The 18,691-nt window shown below is 57.6% G+C and overlaps 1 protein-coding gene across 5 annotated transcripts; it reads left to right on the forward strand.

Annotated features, from left to right (window-relative positions):
- The first annotated feature begins 67 nt into the window (after window positions 1–67).
- On the forward strand, window positions 68–9,988 carry CUNH3orf18 (chromosome unknown C3orf18 homolog). 5 transcript variants are annotated; one of them, XM_004760559.3, is made up of 6 exons: window positions 68–182; window positions 2,747–2,868; window positions 3,191–3,578; window positions 6,423–6,448; window positions 7,014–7,161; window positions 8,406–9,988. In XM_004760559.3, the coding sequence occupies exons 3-6, from the start codon at window positions 3,345–3,347 to the stop codon at window positions 8,484–8,486; spliced, it is 489 nt and encodes a 162-aa protein (XP_004760616.1). In that variant the 5' UTR covers window positions 68–182; window positions 2,747–2,868; window positions 3,191–3,344; the 3' UTR covers window positions 8,487–9,988. The 5 variants fall into 5 exon arrangements, with proteins under 5 accessions (XP_004760616.1, XP_004760613.1, XP_004760615.1 ...); XM_004760556.3 differs by lacking the exon at window positions 68–182 and adding an exon at window positions 217–1,620; XM_045079460.1 differs by lacking the exon at window positions 68–182 and adding an exon at window positions 1,627–2,225.
- Window positions 9,989–18,691: the final 8,703 nt, after the last annotated feature.

Raw genomic sequence — 18,691 nt, forward strand, 5'->3', positions numbered from 1 at the left:
TAGGCTGTGAAAGCCTAGGTGGTTACGTCCGCAGCCTCACGCGCGGGAGAGTGCATGGATGTGTATAGGAGGTTGTTCCCTGGGAGCCAGGACCCTCGATTCTTCCTGAAGGTCACGGAAGGGACATGGCTCCAGCTCGCGACGACAACTCGGAGCTAGCTTTTGGGTGCCCGGCCGCAGCGGTGTGTTGTCAGTCTGAGCGGGGGCGTGTCACCAGCCGGCTCCGGGGTTGAGAATTGGGGCGCAAGATCCAGGGGCGTGGTCTAGCGTAGCCTCTGGGCCCGCCAAGCAGCACGTGGAAGGATTCCAGTGTTGCTGCGGGTAGCAATTTGGGGGCGGCACCCGGTGTCCAGGACTTGACCGAGGAAGTGGCCCGAGCCGCGATGGCGGCCAGGTAGTCACCGGACCCCAGGGCTGCTCTTGACCCCTTTGCTTCCGGGTTTTAGGGTTTAGAGCAGGGGGCTCGAAACTGGACACAGGAGAATTGGGTTCGAATTCTAACTGTTGCCAGATCACTCTGTGGGCCTCAGTTGCTCCTCGTACAAAATTCATAGCCGTGTCCCACAAAGTGTGGCCTGCTGATGCCCTCCCTCACCGGAATCTACTCTTAACTAATAATTAGCTATGCAGTTTCCCGGACTCAGTCCCAGACTCGGTCCCATACCGGGGGAGCCGCGGGGGATCTGCGTTTGTAACCAAAGCTTCTGGGGTGATCCCTGTAAATTCCTTTGAAAACCCTAGGATTAGAAGGTATCTGAAGGTATCCCCTGAGATGATCATGCCGTAGCCGGAGGCATGGGTATATGTAGTCTTGGCCTGTGTCAGGCTGCCCAATAATAATAGCTTTCCAATAATAATACCAACAGCTCCCAACTTCTCTGTACTGAGCTACCCCATTTCAAGCCGAGCCCAGGGTGGGTGTAGTTCACCAAGAGCCCTCTCAGTAGAGCCCATCTGAACAGGAAGCCGAGCCCAGGGAGAGGAACATCTCGCTCTAGGTCACAAAGCAGTAAAGGGGCGAGCCAGAGTTCAACGCAAGTCCAAAGACTCCCAGTCCAGTGCTCTCCTGGAGCTTCCAGCGTCCGCCTGCATTTTGGGAGAATGAATCTATCTCCGCGGAGGTGGAGCTCCGCTGGAGTTCTGGTGCAGGAAGGGCTTGGCCACCCACGGCTCTCTACCCGACTCCGGCGTAGGCCACGGGTAGAAGGGTGGTCTCCAAGAACCGAGACCCTGTGTCCGGCTCCTGCTGGGGGCGGAGCCAGATCCAGCGACAGGCGAGCGGGCCAGTGCTGGGCAGGCTGTGGGCCTGACAGCCAATCGGAAGCCGGGGGCGCGGGGAGCGGGCAGGGAGGCGAGGCACTGGAGCGTGGGGGACCCGCGGGGCTACTTGCCTCCGCCCCACCCCCGCGGTGGGTCCAGGCCCTGCCTGTCCTGGCCACCGCTGCCTGAGCCGGCGCTCGCGGCTGTAGGCGGTAAGCTGTAGCGGGCCCAGCCTGCGGCTCCGGGCGCCCTCGGGAGGGCGGACCTGGGGTCGGACCCGCTGCCCCACGCCTTGGCCTCCTGCCGATCGCCACCACCCCTAGCCTCTCCGGCTGAGCTCGGCGCCCCAGAGAGGATTAAGTAAGTGCTGAGGTCGCAGCTTCTGAGCGAGAATGGAGGAATCACCGAGTCGCAGAGGCGGGGATGGGGGCTGGAGCAGGGAGGACTGAGGAACCCGGCAGAGAACGGTATGCGGGTTCTCCAGAGGTCGCGGTGCCAACCCATCTCACCCGTTTCCTTCTCTTGCCCTTTGGACCCTCTGGCAGACCCAGGCCCTGATGAGCAGGGCCTTTTCTCTGCTTTGGACCGAGGAGTAAACAGGGCCCAGCGCAAGAGTTAAGGGTCTGGTCCAAGGTCATGTCTGGGGTCAGAGGCAGAGCCACGGAAGAACCTGGGACTGCTGACGCGTTCAGCCTAGCTGGGGAGAGAGAGGGCAGAGAAGGATGAGCCCCCATATCCCTCTGCCAACCTTGCCCCTTCCTAAGGAGCCATCAGTGTGTACACGCCTCACACACACCCATGCACCTGCACGGGGAAACACCCCACATAACATCTATTGGCTAGCACAGGGATGTATGCATACAGCCGTGAGTCATGTACCCCCCTCTCCCTAGGCCCGGTCTTCTGCAGTGTCGCTGGGACCCCTTCCCACCTTGCCTTACTCAGGGCCTCTGGCCTGGGAAGGGGTAAGCCACACCCTGGTCTGGGCGCATCTCTCACTCTCGGTTCCCAAGGGAGGAGGGAGGAGAGGAGAAGCAACTCAGAATGGGAGCCCCATCACTGCATCTGGGGATATGCTTCCTGTTTACCTTGTTTTTCCTTGTCCCTGCCAGCCCCAAGCTCTCCTGTGGGGGTCCAGTGACCTAAGAGCCTGCAGAGAAGCCCTGGGCCTGACATTGGGCTCTCTCCCCTTTCTGCCTTCTGATCTCTCTACACCTGTCATCCACCCCCCGCCCCCGCACCCACTGCAAACACAGCCTGGATCACACAGTGGGCTAGGTCGAGGGGCTCCTCTGGCTCCCCCTTTCCCAAGTGGTTTGGCTGGGGGGAAAGTCGATATACTGGGTGCTTACTGTGGGTAGGGGTTACACTGAGCTAAGTCTTTTCTAAGAACTAGTTCATTCTGACATTTCAGTGACTTTATGACTCTGTGAAGGAGGGGGTATTTTTTTGTTTTTTTTTTGTTTGTTTTTAATCTTGATCTTAGACTCAGAAGAACTGAGATCCAGAGAGGTGGAGTGACGTGCCAAGGGTCATCTGACTCTTGGGCAAGTGTATCCCTCCAGGAAAGGAAAGAGCTGCAATATTTTTTTGTCCTCCAAGCAGGAGGTGAGGGTTATGGGGGGCAGGGGATGAGGAGGTGGGAAATGCAGGGAGTAGGGGTGTAAGGGCGGGTATTATGCAGGGGAGAGACTTTTTCTTTCAAACTTCCCAACTACCTTTCATATCTTCCAAGTATGATCACTATAATTATTATACCCTCAAAGAAGGGACATTTTCTCATGGGAACTGAACTTCAGTAAAGCATATGTCCTAATGTCCCCTGAACTTGCCCTTGCCCTCAAACTTTTATTTCCTCAGTACCTTCAGGTACTTGATGTCACCACTGATTTGTGTCCCAAGCCTCACATTTTCATTCCTTCTCTTCCAGCACCCAGGGCACCAGGGAGCTCCCTTTCTCCCTGGAGGTGGCAACCAGAAAGTATAGCAGGGGCCACGGGCTGGGACACTGCTGATGTCAGGAGCAAGTTTGCAGGCCGAGTGACCACAGGCAACCTCTCAGCCAGGGCCCTCTCAGCATCGGCATGGACTCCAGGATCCCACCTGCTGGGGGCTGGCTCAGCAGCCGCCCACCCACCTCGGAGCCTGACCTGGAGCCTGCCACAGAGGGGCCAGCCTCCGAGACCACCACTCTCAGTACAGAAGCCACCAGCTTTAATGACACCAGAATCCCGGATGTGGCTGCGGGCACAGCTGGCGTGGGCACAATGCTTCTGTCCTTTGGGATCATCACAGTGATTGGCCTGGCTGTGGCCGTGGTAAGAGCTAGGAGGCTAGGGCTGACCTAGGTGGCTGTCATTTGGAGGAGGGCGGGGGATAGGGGTGTCAGTGTTTTGATTTTAGGGACTCTAATCAGAAGATTACTGTCTGTTAATGATACCACAGTCTCCCTCTCTTTCAGAGATGTGTCTGGGGGCCCAGAGACCACAGGGGCTGCCTCTAGCTGGAAAAGCCAGAGAGGGTTCTGAGGATGCCTGACATCTTGAGCTGGGCTGTGAGGACCACGGAGGACTTGGGGAGAAGGGTGTTCCAGGTGGAGGGTCCTGATAGGCAAAAGTCTGGAGGCAGGCAGGAGGGTCTGTGAGCAACAAGCAGGACAGTGAGGCAAGTTGGGGGGAGGGGTGAATAGGAGTAGAGGCCTAAAGGCGATGGGAACAGATCACAACCAAGGTGTGGGTAGGCAAGGCAGGCTGCTGGTGGCCTTCATTCACTTGGCAGGTATTTCCTAGGCCCCTGCCCTGGTCCGAGCCTTCAGGTCCCCAGGGACTAGGGAGACCAAGGCCTGCCGGGTGGTTCTTATGGGACTAAGAGACAGATAAAACCAGTGATGCCAAGGGAAACCCAGGGGGACTGAGTTGGGGGATTGGGCAGGAGGACTCTCTGGACTGGGTGGTCAGGGACAGACTGAAGAGGCAACATTAGAGCTGAGACCCCGAAGTGGAGGCCTGGCCCCAGTACCACAGGGACAGACTGGAAGGAGGTGGACTGGGCTGAAGACTGAAGGTGTTCCCTGATAGGGGATATGATGTTTCCAGATCTGGTGTCTGTCCCCACAGATATGGGCCCTGCCTCTAATCTGCCACACGGACACTCAGAATGTCACTGAGGGACTGGTGGAGATGGTGCTGGCTAAGACCAGGAAGGGGGAAGGTGCACCTGAGCTCCCCCGGGAGCCTGACAATGGTGGCATCCCAGCCACCGCTCTGATGGCCGGCCTTAGGCTCAGGACTGCATTGCTCTGGCAAATAGGACCATCCGGTCCATCCGTGATCTGGCTGGAGCTGCTTTTCAACCAAGGTTGCCATATGGGCCCTGTGGGCTCCGGATCACTGCCAGGGAACAAGGGATGGCCAGCAAGCAGGCCAGGATGCAGCACACAGTGCGAGCGAGGCGGAGTGCCAGTGCTTCCCTTCAACATTCATGTGGCAGTGAAGCAAACCGAAACAGCCTCACCTCGGGGAAAAAGAGAGATCTGGAATCTGCCCTTGGAACTCTAGGCCAAAGATTATGTCCCAGGAACTTGGGGGGCCTCCCTGATGCTTCCTTTTGGAGGAACATTCAGAGGGCCAGGGTGGAGGGTCTTCTTAGCCAAACCAGAGAAGTAGGAATGTTATGGGGCAAAGGCAGTGGAGGGCAGGAAACAGCTCCTGGGCATTAGGGGACAGGTCCAGAGGTGCTCCCTGAGGGCTGCCCCATCTCCCGCTGTGCCAGCTGCCAGCAGGGCCAGGCTGGGTACCAGGAGGAGCAAATCAGTGTCAGGCTGTGTGCCTCATATAGACTGAGTGGTATGGGTGGGCTTCCTGGTGGAGTTAGGACTGCAGCTAGATGGAGAGGCCTGGAAAGGAAGGTATGTGGGAGGGTGATGTTGGTAGCTGGGACAGAGGAAGCAGCAGGGGCAAGGCTGGAGATTGGATAAAGGCTCTGGCCTCTTGTGAAGACCCCTCTGTAGGACAGGACCACAGGGCTGGGAGGAGGGCTTGGGGCCAGGCCAGAGCAGAGGAAGTAGAAGGAGTCCAGGTGCTGGGGCTAGAGCCACTAGTTCAGGGCAGGTAGGGCCTGGGGTCTGAGACCCAGAACTCCTCCAGCATCTTGCCCACAGGACAGCAAGGGTGTCCTCCACATGTGACCTCCTGGAGGGGATGGAGAGCAAGGGACTCTTTGGGTTCTTTTCGGGCCTTTGGGGTTTCCCAGGAAACAAGCAGCAGGAGGAACTCTGGGCCAAGCTGGAAACCAAACCAACTTCAAGCTGTGAATGAGGCATAAAGGGTGTAAGAGCCACAGAAGGTTAGGGACAGAGTCTAGGGACACAGCTCTCCCCCAGGCAGAAGTGGTCATGCTGCTGTTGGTCAGAGATGACCAGTTTAAGCAACAGCCAGATGATGGCAGAGTCCCTGGTGCCCCTGCCCTGGTGGTCGGCCCCTTCTTCCTCCCTCTCAGCGCTTATTACAGGGCTGTCCTGCTCCATCCTGGAGCTCTTGGATCTTGTGTTTCCTCAGGCTGCCTAGGCCTTTATCTTCAAATCTTTCCAATGGGGGTTAAGACTCAGGGGCCTTCCTACCTTCCTCCAGCATCGGGTTCTGGCATTTAGTCTGGGCTTCTGTCCAGGGGACTCGAGCTCTCCTCCCCACCCCATCCACTAAAGGCTATCAGCCTCCCATAGAAACCCCAAAAGCCCAGCCCAGAGTCTTGCCTTGAGCACTGCCCTGCAGAGTCTAGCCACTACCTGTCCCCTGTTCTCTTTCCCCATACATGGCTCTGGGCCTGGGGCGGGGGGGATTGAGAGGAACGGGGGTTGCTAAACTCTTCCCCTCCCCCTTGAAGAGTCCAGAGCAGGTCCTGAGTGGCTGGAGCTGTGGTCTGTAGTGGCAGAGAGAGCGCGAGCCTACTCCCCACTTCATAGCCCAGGCACTGGGGGCATCTGACACGCATCAAAAGGAGGAGCAAATGCAGGATGTGTGTGTCTCTGGGAGGGAAACACTTGGAGGACTTGGAGACCCATGGTTCTCCTGTTCATCGGCCTCAGCTTGTCCCTTGTCCCAAGTAACTGCCGGTTAATCAGGGGCTCCTTGCCCGGCCACCTGACACTGCTCCTTCTCTTGCAGGTTTTGTACATCAGGAAGAAGAAGAGGTAACTCCCCAGTTGCCATGTGGGGCTGGACCCCGGGGTAGGGAGTGGGAAAAGAGAGCCCCACCACCATCAGGGCCCCTCTCCCTTGTCCAGGAGCTGGATCCTTTCCTGCCCACTGAAGGCTGAGGATGATGACTTGGCCTCTGGGAACACCAAGTCACCCACGCCCCACTGCCCCCAGCTCCAGGTCACTGACTCCCCTGCCCTGCCCAGTGCCAAGAGGCTATAGCTTACACAAGGGCCTGGCCTAGGTAGTCCCCATGGACCCCACAGGTGACGTCTCTCTGGGCCATGGCCCCATCTGGTCCCAGGAGTGAATAACCATCCATCTGAGGGGTGGAGATGGTATCCACCATCTTGGATGAACTTGGATGGTATCTAAGTTACAAAAATGCAAAAAATGGCCTTTCGTTTAATCCCAGGGGAAATCTGAACACCACCCTCCCCACCCCGCCCCCGATGTAGCTGTGTGCTCAGGCTTAGCCGCTCAGCAAGCAGGGCCTAGAGGGCTGGCAGGAGGGGAAGGGCCTTTCGTGCCCCCAGCAGCCTCTGCCCCCACCCACAGGCTGGAGAAGCTCCGCCACCAGCTCATGCCCATGTACAACTTCGACCCCACGGAAGAACAGGATGAACTGGAGCAGGAGCTGCTGGAGCACGGGCGGGACGCTGCCTCCGTGCAGGCCGCTGCCTCTGCGCAAGCCGCACAGGGCAAGGTGGGCACTCCAGGCTCCCCCGGCCAGCCTGCTGGCTGCGTGTGACTCTGCCACCCCCGCTCTCCCTCCCTCCTCATGCAGCTTTCCAGCACCTGCCATGTGGTCAGGTGGCAGCTAGCCGGTATATGGGTTTTGTCAAGTTTGTTTAGAAACTGGTAGGATTTCTCCATGGCCACCCATATCCTGACTGCACAAGGCCAGGGCAGCCCTGGGAGCCAGCCCAGTTCTGCCCCTGCCAGCCTAGTGACCTTGGTAGCCCCCTTGGCCTCTCTGAGCCCCTGCTTTCTTATCCACAAATGAAAATCCCAGTTCTTGCCCTGTGTGCCCCCATGTCTGGGCTAGGAAAGCAGGAGAGGACTGATGAGAGAGATTGCTGTGGGCTAAGAGCCTGGTGCCTTTGCCCCACTGAGGGGCTGTGTTTCCTGAGTGGGTTGTGGGGGTCAGATTCTGGAACAGGGGCCTCTGAGTAGACTAGGGGGTCCTAGTAACAGGAAGACCCCAGGCAGATGGCGACCCCAGCCAGACTTGCCTCTTAACATCCAAAGGGTTGGGTACTTGCATGATCACCCAGCCAGAGCCACTGGCTGATTGCTACCAGTACCCCCCAAATCCCCGAGGGCACCGTGAGGAGGCCTGGCCTCTCCTTGACCCATGAAACCCCTTTGCATTTCTCCTTGCCTTGACCCCACAGCTTTGTGGGGGCATCTGGCCCTGTCAGAGGCAGAACAAGGGGAATGGATTCAAGAAGAGTCCACACTGGGGCTCCAGAGAACCCCTGGTTTTGCTGCCAGTTCTATGGCCACTGATTGGGACACATTCCCCATTTGGGGTATTTGAGATATCAGGCTGAAAACCTTGGTCCACCCAGCCCGTGGGACAACTGACAATTTGACAGTTGTTTCCTGGGCGCCTCCCTTGGGCCAGCCAGGGTGCTAGGGCTGGGAGGGGTGCGGAGGTGAGCCCCCTTCTGCTGGGAGAGAGGAGTGCATGCATAATTCATCCAGCCTCTAGGCTCACAGAGTAAGTGCCTGCTGGCAAGCTGGTGATGGCTGGGGGGCGGGGGGAGGAGTCATCTGAGCCAGATGGTATTTCCACGCTGAACTTACAAGGAGAGCATTCCAAGCAGAAGGCATAGTTGTGCCAAGCACAAACAAGCAAACCATGAAGCAAGGGTGGAAGTAACCAGACCAGAGAGTACATGGCCTTGGTCGAGGTCCTTAATGCCCTTGACTGTCTCTCTGCAGACCACGCTCCCCTCTCAGGGCCCACTGCAGAGGCCCAGCCGGCTGGTGTTCACTGACGTAGCCAATGCCATCCATGCGTGAGCGGCCCGAGGACCGGCCTGGATCTCTGATGAAGATATCTGCCATCGTGCCCCTCGAGCTGCCTGCTCCATGATTGTTAAGACCCACTCTCAGGACCTGCTCTGCTGAGGCCCAGCTGTTCCAAGGACCCAACTGCTGGCTCTCCAGGCTCTAGAGAGGGCCCTGGCTAGGCTGGACATCTGGCTACTGAGGTCTCCTGATCTGAGGGCCCTGGCATAGGGGACAGCCCTCCTCCTGTCAGGAAGGTTGAGAGTCACTGCTGGCTTGCTTGTGTCCTGCCCAGACCCCTCACCCCATGGTCTGCTCCTCTAAGGTGGAGGATGTGGGGACATGGGATGGGAGGGGAGGTGGAGGAGAGTGGGGAGGGGTTCCCCTTTGTCAGGGAGAGACCTGTCTTTGGAATCCCCAGCGTCCTCTGGAATAGGGAGGGGCAATCAACCAGGTCTTGGGGACAGGGTGTGGTGACACCCGGGGAGAAGCCCAGGGATGAACCAGAACTGCCTGGTGGGCAAGGGCACTGGGAAGAGGACTGCTCCTACCCAACCCATCTTTATTTTGGACGTTCAGGAGGCCTCCCAGCCACCCTCCCTGGCAGGCAGCTATTGGCTGGGAAAGGGGGAGAGAGGCCGAGGAGTAGGTGTAGAGGGCCCTGAGAGGGTCCAGAAATGTGTTCACACGCAGGCATATGTCTGTCCTGCACAGGGTAGGAGGGAGACCCTCTGTATTGGCTCCACCATCCAAGTCCACCCCACCCCTTTCTTTGTGCGGGAGCACAGGATAGGCCACTCTCTGCCTTCCGCGTTCAGGGACTGAAAGGAGAGGGAAGCCAAAGTGAAGGTCGTGCTGCCCCCCCCCCCCCCCCCCCGCATCTCTTCACTGGGCTCTACAAGCCAGGTAACCTGCTTCTGAAAACGGTTCCCTGTCCTGGTGTATATTGGGGATCTAAGGTTGTGGGAGAGGCTACTGGACTGAGGGCAGTGGTTCCAGGCTGTGGGCTATCTGGGAACATTCTGACTGCCTGAAACAGGGTGGGCATAGCCCCACAGAGAACAGTTTTCTTAGTTTTTGATAGCACAGCCCACCCGCCCGACACCCCTCAGGAATTCTTCAACCAGTTTGGGGCATCTAGGCAAGGCATGGGACCAAGCCAGACCCCAGAAGCTGGGCGATCTTCTCCACTGGGCACGCATGCAGAAAAGCATGCCCACCCCCCTACCCCGGTGCCCAGCTTCGCCATCACCACTGTCCCCACTGATTGGAAGGGCACATGGGGGAAGCAGCACAGACCTTCTGTTGGGCAAATACCACATGTCAGGAGGGGAGGGCCAAGGAGACCCGTGCAGGGAAGATTTGGGATGTATTCCCTCCTCTTGGTGCTATAAATACATTAGCACTTGAACAAACTGGAGGGCTGTGGGTGATCTCAGGTGCACAGACGCTGTAAGGGAACTCGGCACCTCCATGTGAGAGCATTAAAGATGTCATTAAGATGTTTACACAAAGAGAGTGTGAGCCTGTGACGCTTGGGGTGTGAAACCCCAGGAGGGACAGGATTGTTTAGGGGCTATGGGGGGCCTGGAAACAGCCTGGCTGGTTTTCCTTGATCTGTCTGATGAAATGCCTCTGGCCCCGAGTTTGGGCTGCTCTGGGGCCTCGTGTCTCAACTGTGGAATTGCTTCGTGTCTCAAATGTGGGGTCACAATGGTGCCATCCCCTAGGGTGGAGAGGCCAAGTGGACAGGACCTTGTGGGGCCTGAGGAAGGAGGGGGCTTGAGCCCCAAGGTCCAAGGGGAGGTGGAGTGCTTCACTGTCCATAGGAACTGGGTCTGGAAGACAAAAGGGAACAAAATAATGGGGACTTTCCTGGAGCACAAGGGAGCAGGGGCTGGGTAGGAGCAGAAATCGTTAAAGGTTATTTGTATGGAAACCACCGACAGGGTTCAGAAGGGTTTGGGGAGAATGACCAGGGTGACCAACTGTCCTGGTTCTCCCAGGACTGCCCAGTTTCTAGCATGGGAAATCCCACAAACCAAGACTCTAAGTGACATCCAGATTCTCCCCTAAAGAGCTGAGCCTTCAGGCTAGCATAGGAAACAAGGACGGGGTGAGCACCCCAGTTCCATGGTGGAGGGCTGGGCTGGAAACCAGGCTGTGGCACAGGGCCTTTGGTAAAGGTGAGGCCCCAAGGCCTCCATGGGCCACCCACACTGAGTCAGACAGCTGGGCATGTCAGTGATGACCCTGGGCTTGGCAGAGGGAGTTCCTCCCCCAGCCGACTAACAGAAAGTTCCCTAAGAACCATGGGGCAAGAGGGGAAGGGGTGGGTGGGCTCTATGCTCCCATCTTGTTGAGTAGCCACTCAATCCAAGAATGTAGGAGCTACAGAAGACCCAATGTCTGAGGGACCCTAAAAACATGGGGCCTGCAGAGTAAGGCCAACACCTAGGAACTAGGGCCAATGTGGAGGCTCCAGAAGGACCCCGACCCCTTTCTCTCCTCATGCTCCTTTCCCATGGGTAGGCCTAGTTAAGTGGTGGGCAGGGCAACTTTTTGTAGGTGACGGGGCCACTGCCTCATGCTTGTCCCCTCACAGACCCCCTCCTCTTCCCTCCTCCCCACCTTCACCTTGCTAGCTCTCTTTCCCAGCCCCGGAGAAGAACCAAATTCCCCGTCAGTTTCCAGGTCTCCCACAGAGCATGGGATCAATAGTTATCAGGGTAAAAGGATCCCGTTGACATGTCCTTGTGACCGTGGGCCTGGCAGGCTGACCAGAACATCCCTCACTGCCCTCAGCCAGGCAGATATGGGGAGACAGTCACCTGCCCACCCTTACTGCTCCTGAAATCGGCTGCTAACGGAGGCCCTTGGGAAACGTCCCCGAGGGACACACATGGATGGGCGCCTTCAGAGGAAGCCATCTTGTTTAATGAAGTGAAGTGTCAACTTCCAGCCAAAGCGAATACAGTAATCCCGTTGCCTGGCTGCCGGCAGATGCCAGGGGCGCCTGCGGAACGTAAAGGAAAGTTCTCGTGGAGGCGAGCCCAGAAACTCCTGTAGAGCAGTCTGACCTTGTAGTGGATTCCTTCCAGAAACATTACTGAGCCCAGCTCTGTGGTCCTGTCAGTGAACCAGCTCTGTTGGTCGGTGTCTGCATCTCTGTTTGAGACGGAAGGAGGCAGGCATCAAAGAGGAAAGAAGGATGAATGTGTGAGTGTGTGATGTGTGTATATACACACACTGTATGTCTACAGTGTAGACACTGTATGTCTATTATAGCTACGTCTTTATGCAAAAAAAGACAGGGACAGGGGCACCTGGGTGGCTCAGTCATTAAGCGTCTGCCTTTGGCTCAGGTCATAATCCCAGGGTCCTGGGATCGAGTCCCCATGTTGGGCTCCCTGCTCGGTGGAGAGCCTGCTTCTCCCTCTCCCTCTGCAGCTCCCCCTGCTTGTGTTCCCTCTCTCGCTGTGTCTCTCTCTGTCAAATAAATAAATAAAAATCTTTAAAAATAAAAACCAAACCAAAACAAAAGAAGATAGGGACAAGGTCCAGGTGTGCCTGGGGGGCAGTCAGAGCCCGAGGCCAGATGACCCCAGCCCGTCCTGTCCAGTATCACTCCTCAGCAGTCTTCAATGTGGAGGGTCTTGGCTGAGGGTATTTGAGGGAACCCCAGGAGCTGCTGGGCTGGCATCCAACCTGCCCCTTTACATGTGGGTCCGCCCTGAGCACCTCTGTCGCCCCCACCTCAAAGCACCTTTGGCAATGGCCTCCACCCCCACTCATCACCCTGGTCTCTTGGATTCTGCACGTGGAAGCTCAGGGCAGGTATGCGGGAGCCAGAGAAAGGTGAGCAAGTGTGCAGGGGGAAGGGGCAAGAAGGAGGAAACCCCAGAGTCTAGAGGCTCGCTCAGCCCAGGAGGGTGTCTGTGTGAGGAACAGAAGAGGAGCTGGGGCAGACACCTGTCTGGGAAGGGGGTTCCTTTTCCCAGCCCCTCGCTGGAGAAATGCAATAAGGGTCAGAGACCACCCACCTCAGCTTTGGACGGTCCCTTTCTTTCACAGGGTTCGGCTTGAAAGGTAACTCTCTGGGTGCCTGGTCGGTTTCATGAAGGCGGTAGGCCTGGGGTTCCTGTGTGGGCCAGGGCTCAGGGGAGGGAGAAGTCAGAGTGTCTCTCGCTAGGGACCAACATGCGTCATGTCTGATGCCCACCACGGCTGGGGAAGGTGGGCTGTCTCACTCCCATTTCATCCATGAGGACCTTGTGCCTGAGCCGAGAAGGGAGGACAGCCCAGGGCTCTGTGTTCAGCTGGTGCAGGGCATATCAGGTTCTGGGTTTGAACTGGGCAGCCTGGGCACAGGGTCCACAACTCGTGTCGCCCAGGCAGCCCTCAACATGGAGTCTTTGGGAAGAGCGATACTGCCTGTGCCCACCAGGGGTACAAGCCCCCACCCCCCTGCTCCTTTAGCCTGGCAGGAGGCTGGGCATGTCGCCAGACCCCTTACATACATGCCTCTCAGGGGAAAGGGCCCCAGATTCAGCCCAGCTTTCTTAGGCAAGGGCTAGGCCTGGTTCACTTCAGAGGCTTTGTGGCAGCCTGGATCCTGGCCCCATGTGCTCTGGGTGTACATGTTTGGTATTGGGGGGGAGCACCCACAGCCTTACCTGCCAGCCCTCCATTCTCCTGATACATGGTCACTGGGGGCCAGCATCTCCCCTCTGGGGCTGCCCAGGCCCTGCAGGGCACTCTGTCAAGGAGGCCCCAGTCTCCTAGTCTCTCACACCTTTGTGGATCAAGGGTACCCACTTACTGGGGCTTCCTCAGTGTCTCCCGGGTGAGGCCCAGCCAATCCCCTCAACTTTTATCCCCAGCTGCACCCTGGGGTCTGGCCTGGGAGAATGTAGAGAGGGGACAATGGCAGATGTCCCAGCCATTAGGGCTGACAGGCCTCCTGTCCTCTAGCCACTGGTTGAAAGGGAGAGAAATGAGATGTTCTCCCTGGCATTCCCAGTACACTTCCTTTGGAGGCCTGGAGGCCTGGGTTAGGAGGGGCAGTCCACTCTACCACCTGGGGTGCAGCCAGAGATGAAAGGGCTCAGGGTAATAACAATGCCAGTGATGATAACAGTAATATTAAATAATAATGACATGTGATCCAAGGGGCTCACACCATGGGCATGACACAGTGGACCACTCATGGGGAGAGGGCAGAGTCAGACATCCCTGTGCCAGCAGGACTGCCATTCAGCTCACAGGTATCCACGGCCTGACAATGGCCAGAATCTGGTCTTCGTAACAATTACCCTGGATGGGAATGATCCTACACGATCTCGTGTCCGTGGTGAGGGCCGACCATCATTCATCTTACAGGGGAAGAGATCAGCACCCAGAGACTGAGGTTATCAGGCGCAGGGCCAGGGGCTCCGCTCTTCTTCCACACCATTCCAGAAAGGAGTCTCAGACAAACCCTAAAAACGGGAGCGTGATGGAGCCTGACAAGGCACCCAGAAGGCCCTGCCCACTTGGGCCCCCATCTGCTTCCTAGGCTCCAATGCCAGCCCCTGCTGTGACCAGCTGATGGCCGCAGGCATTGCAAGGGGCCTTCCTGTGTGACTGCCGGGTGACCACCCCCACCAGGTCACATGTCTGGTGCTGACCACCTCCATCCCCCCAGTTCTCCTCAGACCCCATTACTGAATCCCGTCCCTGCACCAGCCTCTCCCCTGTTTGGTGTGGTGCAAGCCCCATGTCAGGGACTCGTCTGACAAGCCAGGACTAGGGTGATGTGAACAGGAGCCTAGGAGTCACTCACTCAGGGGCTGATGTGGCACTTGCACCAACCTGAGTGTGAACGCTTCCAGCAATCTGTGCCCCGAGGTGCCTCACTTGCCTCATTCTAGTCCTGGCCATGCGACTGAGGCTTCTCTGGGGTCAGGGCCCAACAGGCAGACACCGATTCCTCACCCCCCAACTTCCTTCCTAGCAGCCTGGAGGCCCTGGTAAGCCATGCAGCGAGGGTGAGGGCCCATGGCCTGGCTGGAGCTCCCGGAGAGGCTCCTTACTGGGAGAAGGCTGAGGACACCAGATTGTGAGAGATTTAACTGACCCTAACAGGTCAGTAAAGTGACACTCAACAAGGTGAAGCCTTGGCCGAAGGAGGAGGGCAGGACTCCCTCTGTAAGTCCCCATGGGTGGGTCTGACCTGGAGTTTGTATGTGCATGTAAACCTCCTAGGACACCCTCAGGCAGAATCAGAACCCATATAGTCCCCCAGCGCCCCAGAGCATGGGCCCCATTTGTGCCCTCATATTACAGAGGGAGAAACTGAGGCACAGAACAGTAGGGTTGCTCAGCATGAGGCAGGGCCTGGATTCATCCCAGATGGCCAACCCCCCCCCCCCCCAGCTCACACCCAGAACTCCCAAATAAGGAAAAAATGTTCTCTGAAGACAGAGCTGCCCTCCTCCTCTTCTGCCCCCTCCCCCTCCTGTGCCCCCTCCCCCTCCTCCTCCTCATTCATTTCCTTCAAATGCCACCCAACTCCCCTGCCTCCCATCCCCCCTACCCGGCCTTCTGCTAGACTCTGGAGCTGAGAGCCCCTCCCCACCCAAGGGGCTGGCCGTGGGAAAGTACCACCTGGTGTGCAGGCCAGAACAATGACCCTGACAGCAACAACAACCTCCCCCCCAGGGAGTGACAAAGATGCAGGCTGGGTGACAGGTCATCCCTTCTGACTGGGGGCACAGCAAGGCCAGGCTTCGCTGGGCTGGACCTTCCCCCAGGCTTGGACACACAGGTTGGGGGATATTTCAGGCTGAGCCAGGTGCGGGGATCAAGGGGCTTCCTCACAGCCGGGGAGCTAGGGATGGGAGGCTCAGGAGGTGACCCCGCACGCATGGAGGGCCTACACTGTGCGCGGCCGACCCTGCGTGTCACGCCCACGCTGCCTTCCTCTCTCCGCAGAGGGAACCCCTTGTCCTCCGCACTGGTGCTGGTAGCAGAGTGGCTCCGTCGGACACTGCTCTGCACGAATCCCCGGACGGTGGTGCTGCTGAATGCCCCGCCCCAGACCCACTGCGCCGCCCAGCTTCATTTCCTCCAGAGGGGCTGTTCGCTCCCCCAAGGGGGAACTTCCCGGGCCTGAGCGGGTGGCGCCCCCTCCATTTCCCTCCCAGAGACGAGGGCGCTCAGTTCGGAGCCCAATGTGACCACCAGGTGGCGGTGCAGGCTCAGATGACGGGACGGTGGGGGGGCAGGGGGGAGGTCGGAGGAAGTGGGGGAGTTGGGGGGGCGGTGCTCAGAGTGAAATTTGGCCTTGAGGAGTTTTTTTCAGGGCTCTGGACGGCTGGTGCCCAGAAGCTGTGTGCTTCCTCCCTGCCAAGAACAGGTCTGGGCTGGGGCCGGGTCAAGGAAAGGTTTGACGGCTGTGGCCTGAGCTTCCAGAATGGAGCTCCGTTCATAGTAGGTGCTCGTAGCTATTTAATGAGTGGAGGATTGATTAGTGGTTCCTGCCTCAGGGGGAATGAAATGAGTCAATATATAAAAAGCACATGTAGAGTCTTCAATAAATGTGTGTAGTTATTTGCACTTTTATTAGGAAAGATGTTTCTTCCTAGAGCTGGGGCTCCAGAGGACCCACCCATCTTGGGTTTAGGGGCCTAGGCTGTGGGCCCCACCCCAGGATCTAGTCAGATTCGCCCAGCAGGGGATAAAAACTGAATCCCAAGGCCTCACGATTCCATGCAGCCATCCTGTGGATATTTGGGGACAGCAGGGAGCTGTGCCAACCACTGAGGGTGGCAGAATGTCTGGGCCCACCTTGCCTTCACCAGGAGGGTTCCATGGGGAGGAAAGAAAGCTAGCCTTCTCCTGACCCTGACAGCGCTGGCCCACTGGCAGGCTCACTGGTTGGAGGTTGGACAACGGTGAAGCTGGGGGGACAGACCATGGTGGTCATGGCCCAAGCACAGAGATCAGCAGATTATTCCCTACAGGAATTTTCTCACTGCCCTCTGTGCCTCTCCTGACCTCTACTCTAAATGCTGTCCCCTCTTTACCTCAAATCCCAGCTTCTAAAGAGGATAAAGCTCTCTCTCTTCCCCCAGCGGTGGAGGCTTTTCTCCCCTGAACTCCTATGAGATCAACCAGCTGTCTGTCCCACTTGCACCTGAGTTTCAGGAAGGTTGAGTGATTTGTCTTAGGTCACACAGGGTTTAAACTCAGATCTGGGGCCAACCTCTGAATGGATCTGGTTTGTACCTGCGTCCCTCATGGCAGGGACCCCTTCTGGTCTGGGACTGGGGCTGACTACTGGGCCTACAGTGAGAGGCCCTCTCCTTTTAGCTCCGGTATTCCCATGAGTGAGCACATGAGATGGGGCGTTTGCTGCTGGCAGCAGCCAAGCTGTGTGGCTGCAGAGGGCGGGAGCTGAGCCATCTCCTCCCCATACATCATCTCCAACAAGGCAGATAGCAGGAAACAAGCAGCTCCTGCAATGTGATTACTGGCGGTCAAGTGCAGCAGGACGACTGACTCTGCGGAGGAATTGGCGGTACCACTGGTCCCGGATCCTTCGGCAGCCGTGAAGGGGAGAAATGATTCATGGCGAGTCCACTCTGCCTTCCCCTGTGGGCATGGCTGCCAGGGGTCCCAGAGACTCCGGCCCAGGGACCCTGGGAGAAGTGGACTCACCCAAATGCCCCTCAGTGCTTGAATGAGCTGGTCTGAATTCCAGCTCAACCCCTGTGCAACTCCAGACAAGTCTCTGACCCTCTTGTTTCAGTTTCCTCAACTGTAAAGTGAGGCTGGTCCTCCCTACTTGATAAAATTCGAAGTTCATATTTGTAGAGGGCCTGGAACAGTGCCTGACACATAGGAAACACTAGGTAAATAATAACACACTAAAGATCTAAAGGATGGTCAAGGTGGGACAGGGGTGGGGGTGGTGTCTGGGGGGCGGGGTTTGGCTGGAGTGGGAGGAGTCTCATATAAGCTCAGGCTTCCAGCAGCCCTGGGGTCCACAGGTCCATTTAGTCCAGGTGACACCTCCTAAGGTCTTGCCCTCCAAACCCTCCTGAGTCATCCAGGTTCTAAAGTTGCCTCTCCCACAGTGCCTATGGCCCTACCTAGCCTCCGAACCTGACCTGACTTGGGGCCTCCTGGGAACACAGCTCAGCATCTGGGACCTGGCCTGGGAGCAACTAGTGAGAGCAGCTAGGGCAGGCAAGAAGGAGAGGGCAGAGCCCAAGCTCAGGGGCCAGAGAGCTTTCTGACTGAGCTCCAACCACCTTGCCTGTTTTTCCACTGGGACAGATGTGATCCCTCCTGGTTCCTGACAGGTCCTGAAAACCAGAGGATGACAAAGGCTACTTGGCCACTCCCCATTCACTCCTAATACAAGAACCACAGCTGTGCTCAGAGCCCAGGAGACCTGGGGGTCCACAGGCTGCCAGAGAGGTACTGGCCCCTTGTTCCACCATGTTCTCTGCCCAGCTCTGGAATGCCAACTGCCTTCCTAGTCCCCAGGCCAGAAACTAGGGCCCTCCCTCAACCTGCAGGCCCCAAGGCCAGGTACAGCAACCCCCCCGCCACGCCCCTGCTAAGTCTTACAAGTATGCCCACACAGACCACCTGGTCATCTTCCCTGGGCCTCCCAGCCACGTCAACCAGGCTCCCAGCCATGCCTATTGCCATACTGCCCCTGTGGCCCTTCCATTCTCCATTCATGGGCCAGCAAGGCTTCCAGTGAACTCTGGAGCTCTCTAGTCCAGCCCCCAAGGCTCTCAGCCTGCTGTCTCCCCCGCCTAGCCATCCGGTCAGCCCTCGGCCCTCTAGCTCCAAGACTGGGCTGGGGTTATGCCCTGCCCTGCCCCTGGCTGGACCTTGGCCCTAGAGGGCAGTAGCCTCCCTCCCTGCCCTCCTCCCAGCTCTCTGGCAATTACCCGAGTGATTAATTTGGTAATTAATTTGGTAATTAATCATGTTCTGGCTGCTCAAGACACTTTTCTTCCGCTGGCCTGGACTGGAATATAGATCTGCTTGGCTTTAGTTTCCTGGGAAGGGGGGCTGAGCCCTGATGACAGGAGGGATGGAATTCACTCTGAGTCCCTAGCCTGCCCCTCCACCCCGGGACCTTGCCAGGCACACCGGGGCTGCTTATAAAGGTGGCCAAGATGAGACTGAGAAAGAGAGAGAGAGAGGCCCAG

This window comes from Mustela putorius, unplaced genomic scaffold (assembly GCF_011764305.1).
Source record: "Mustela putorius furo isolate JIRA1106 unplaced genomic scaffold, ASM1176430v1.1 tig00000095_pilon_pilon_pilon, whole genome shotgun sequence".
Taxonomy (NCBI): domain Eukaryota; kingdom Metazoa; phylum Chordata; class Mammalia; order Carnivora; family Mustelidae; genus Mustela; species Mustela putorius.

Coding starts and splice junctions, on each gene's coding strand:
- CUNH3orf18 (XM_004760559.3), top strand. CDS start 3,345: ATGGACTCCAGGATCCCACCTGCTGGGGGCTGGCTCAGCAGCCGCCCA. Junction 3,579..6,422: donor TTGGCCTGGCTGTGGCCGTG/GTAAGAGCTAGG, acceptor CTTCTCTTGCAG/GTTTTGTACATCAGGAAGAA. Junction 6,449..7,013: donor TACATCAGGAAGAAGAAGAG/GTAACTCCCCAG, acceptor CCCCACCCACAG/GCTGGAGAAGCTCCGCCACC.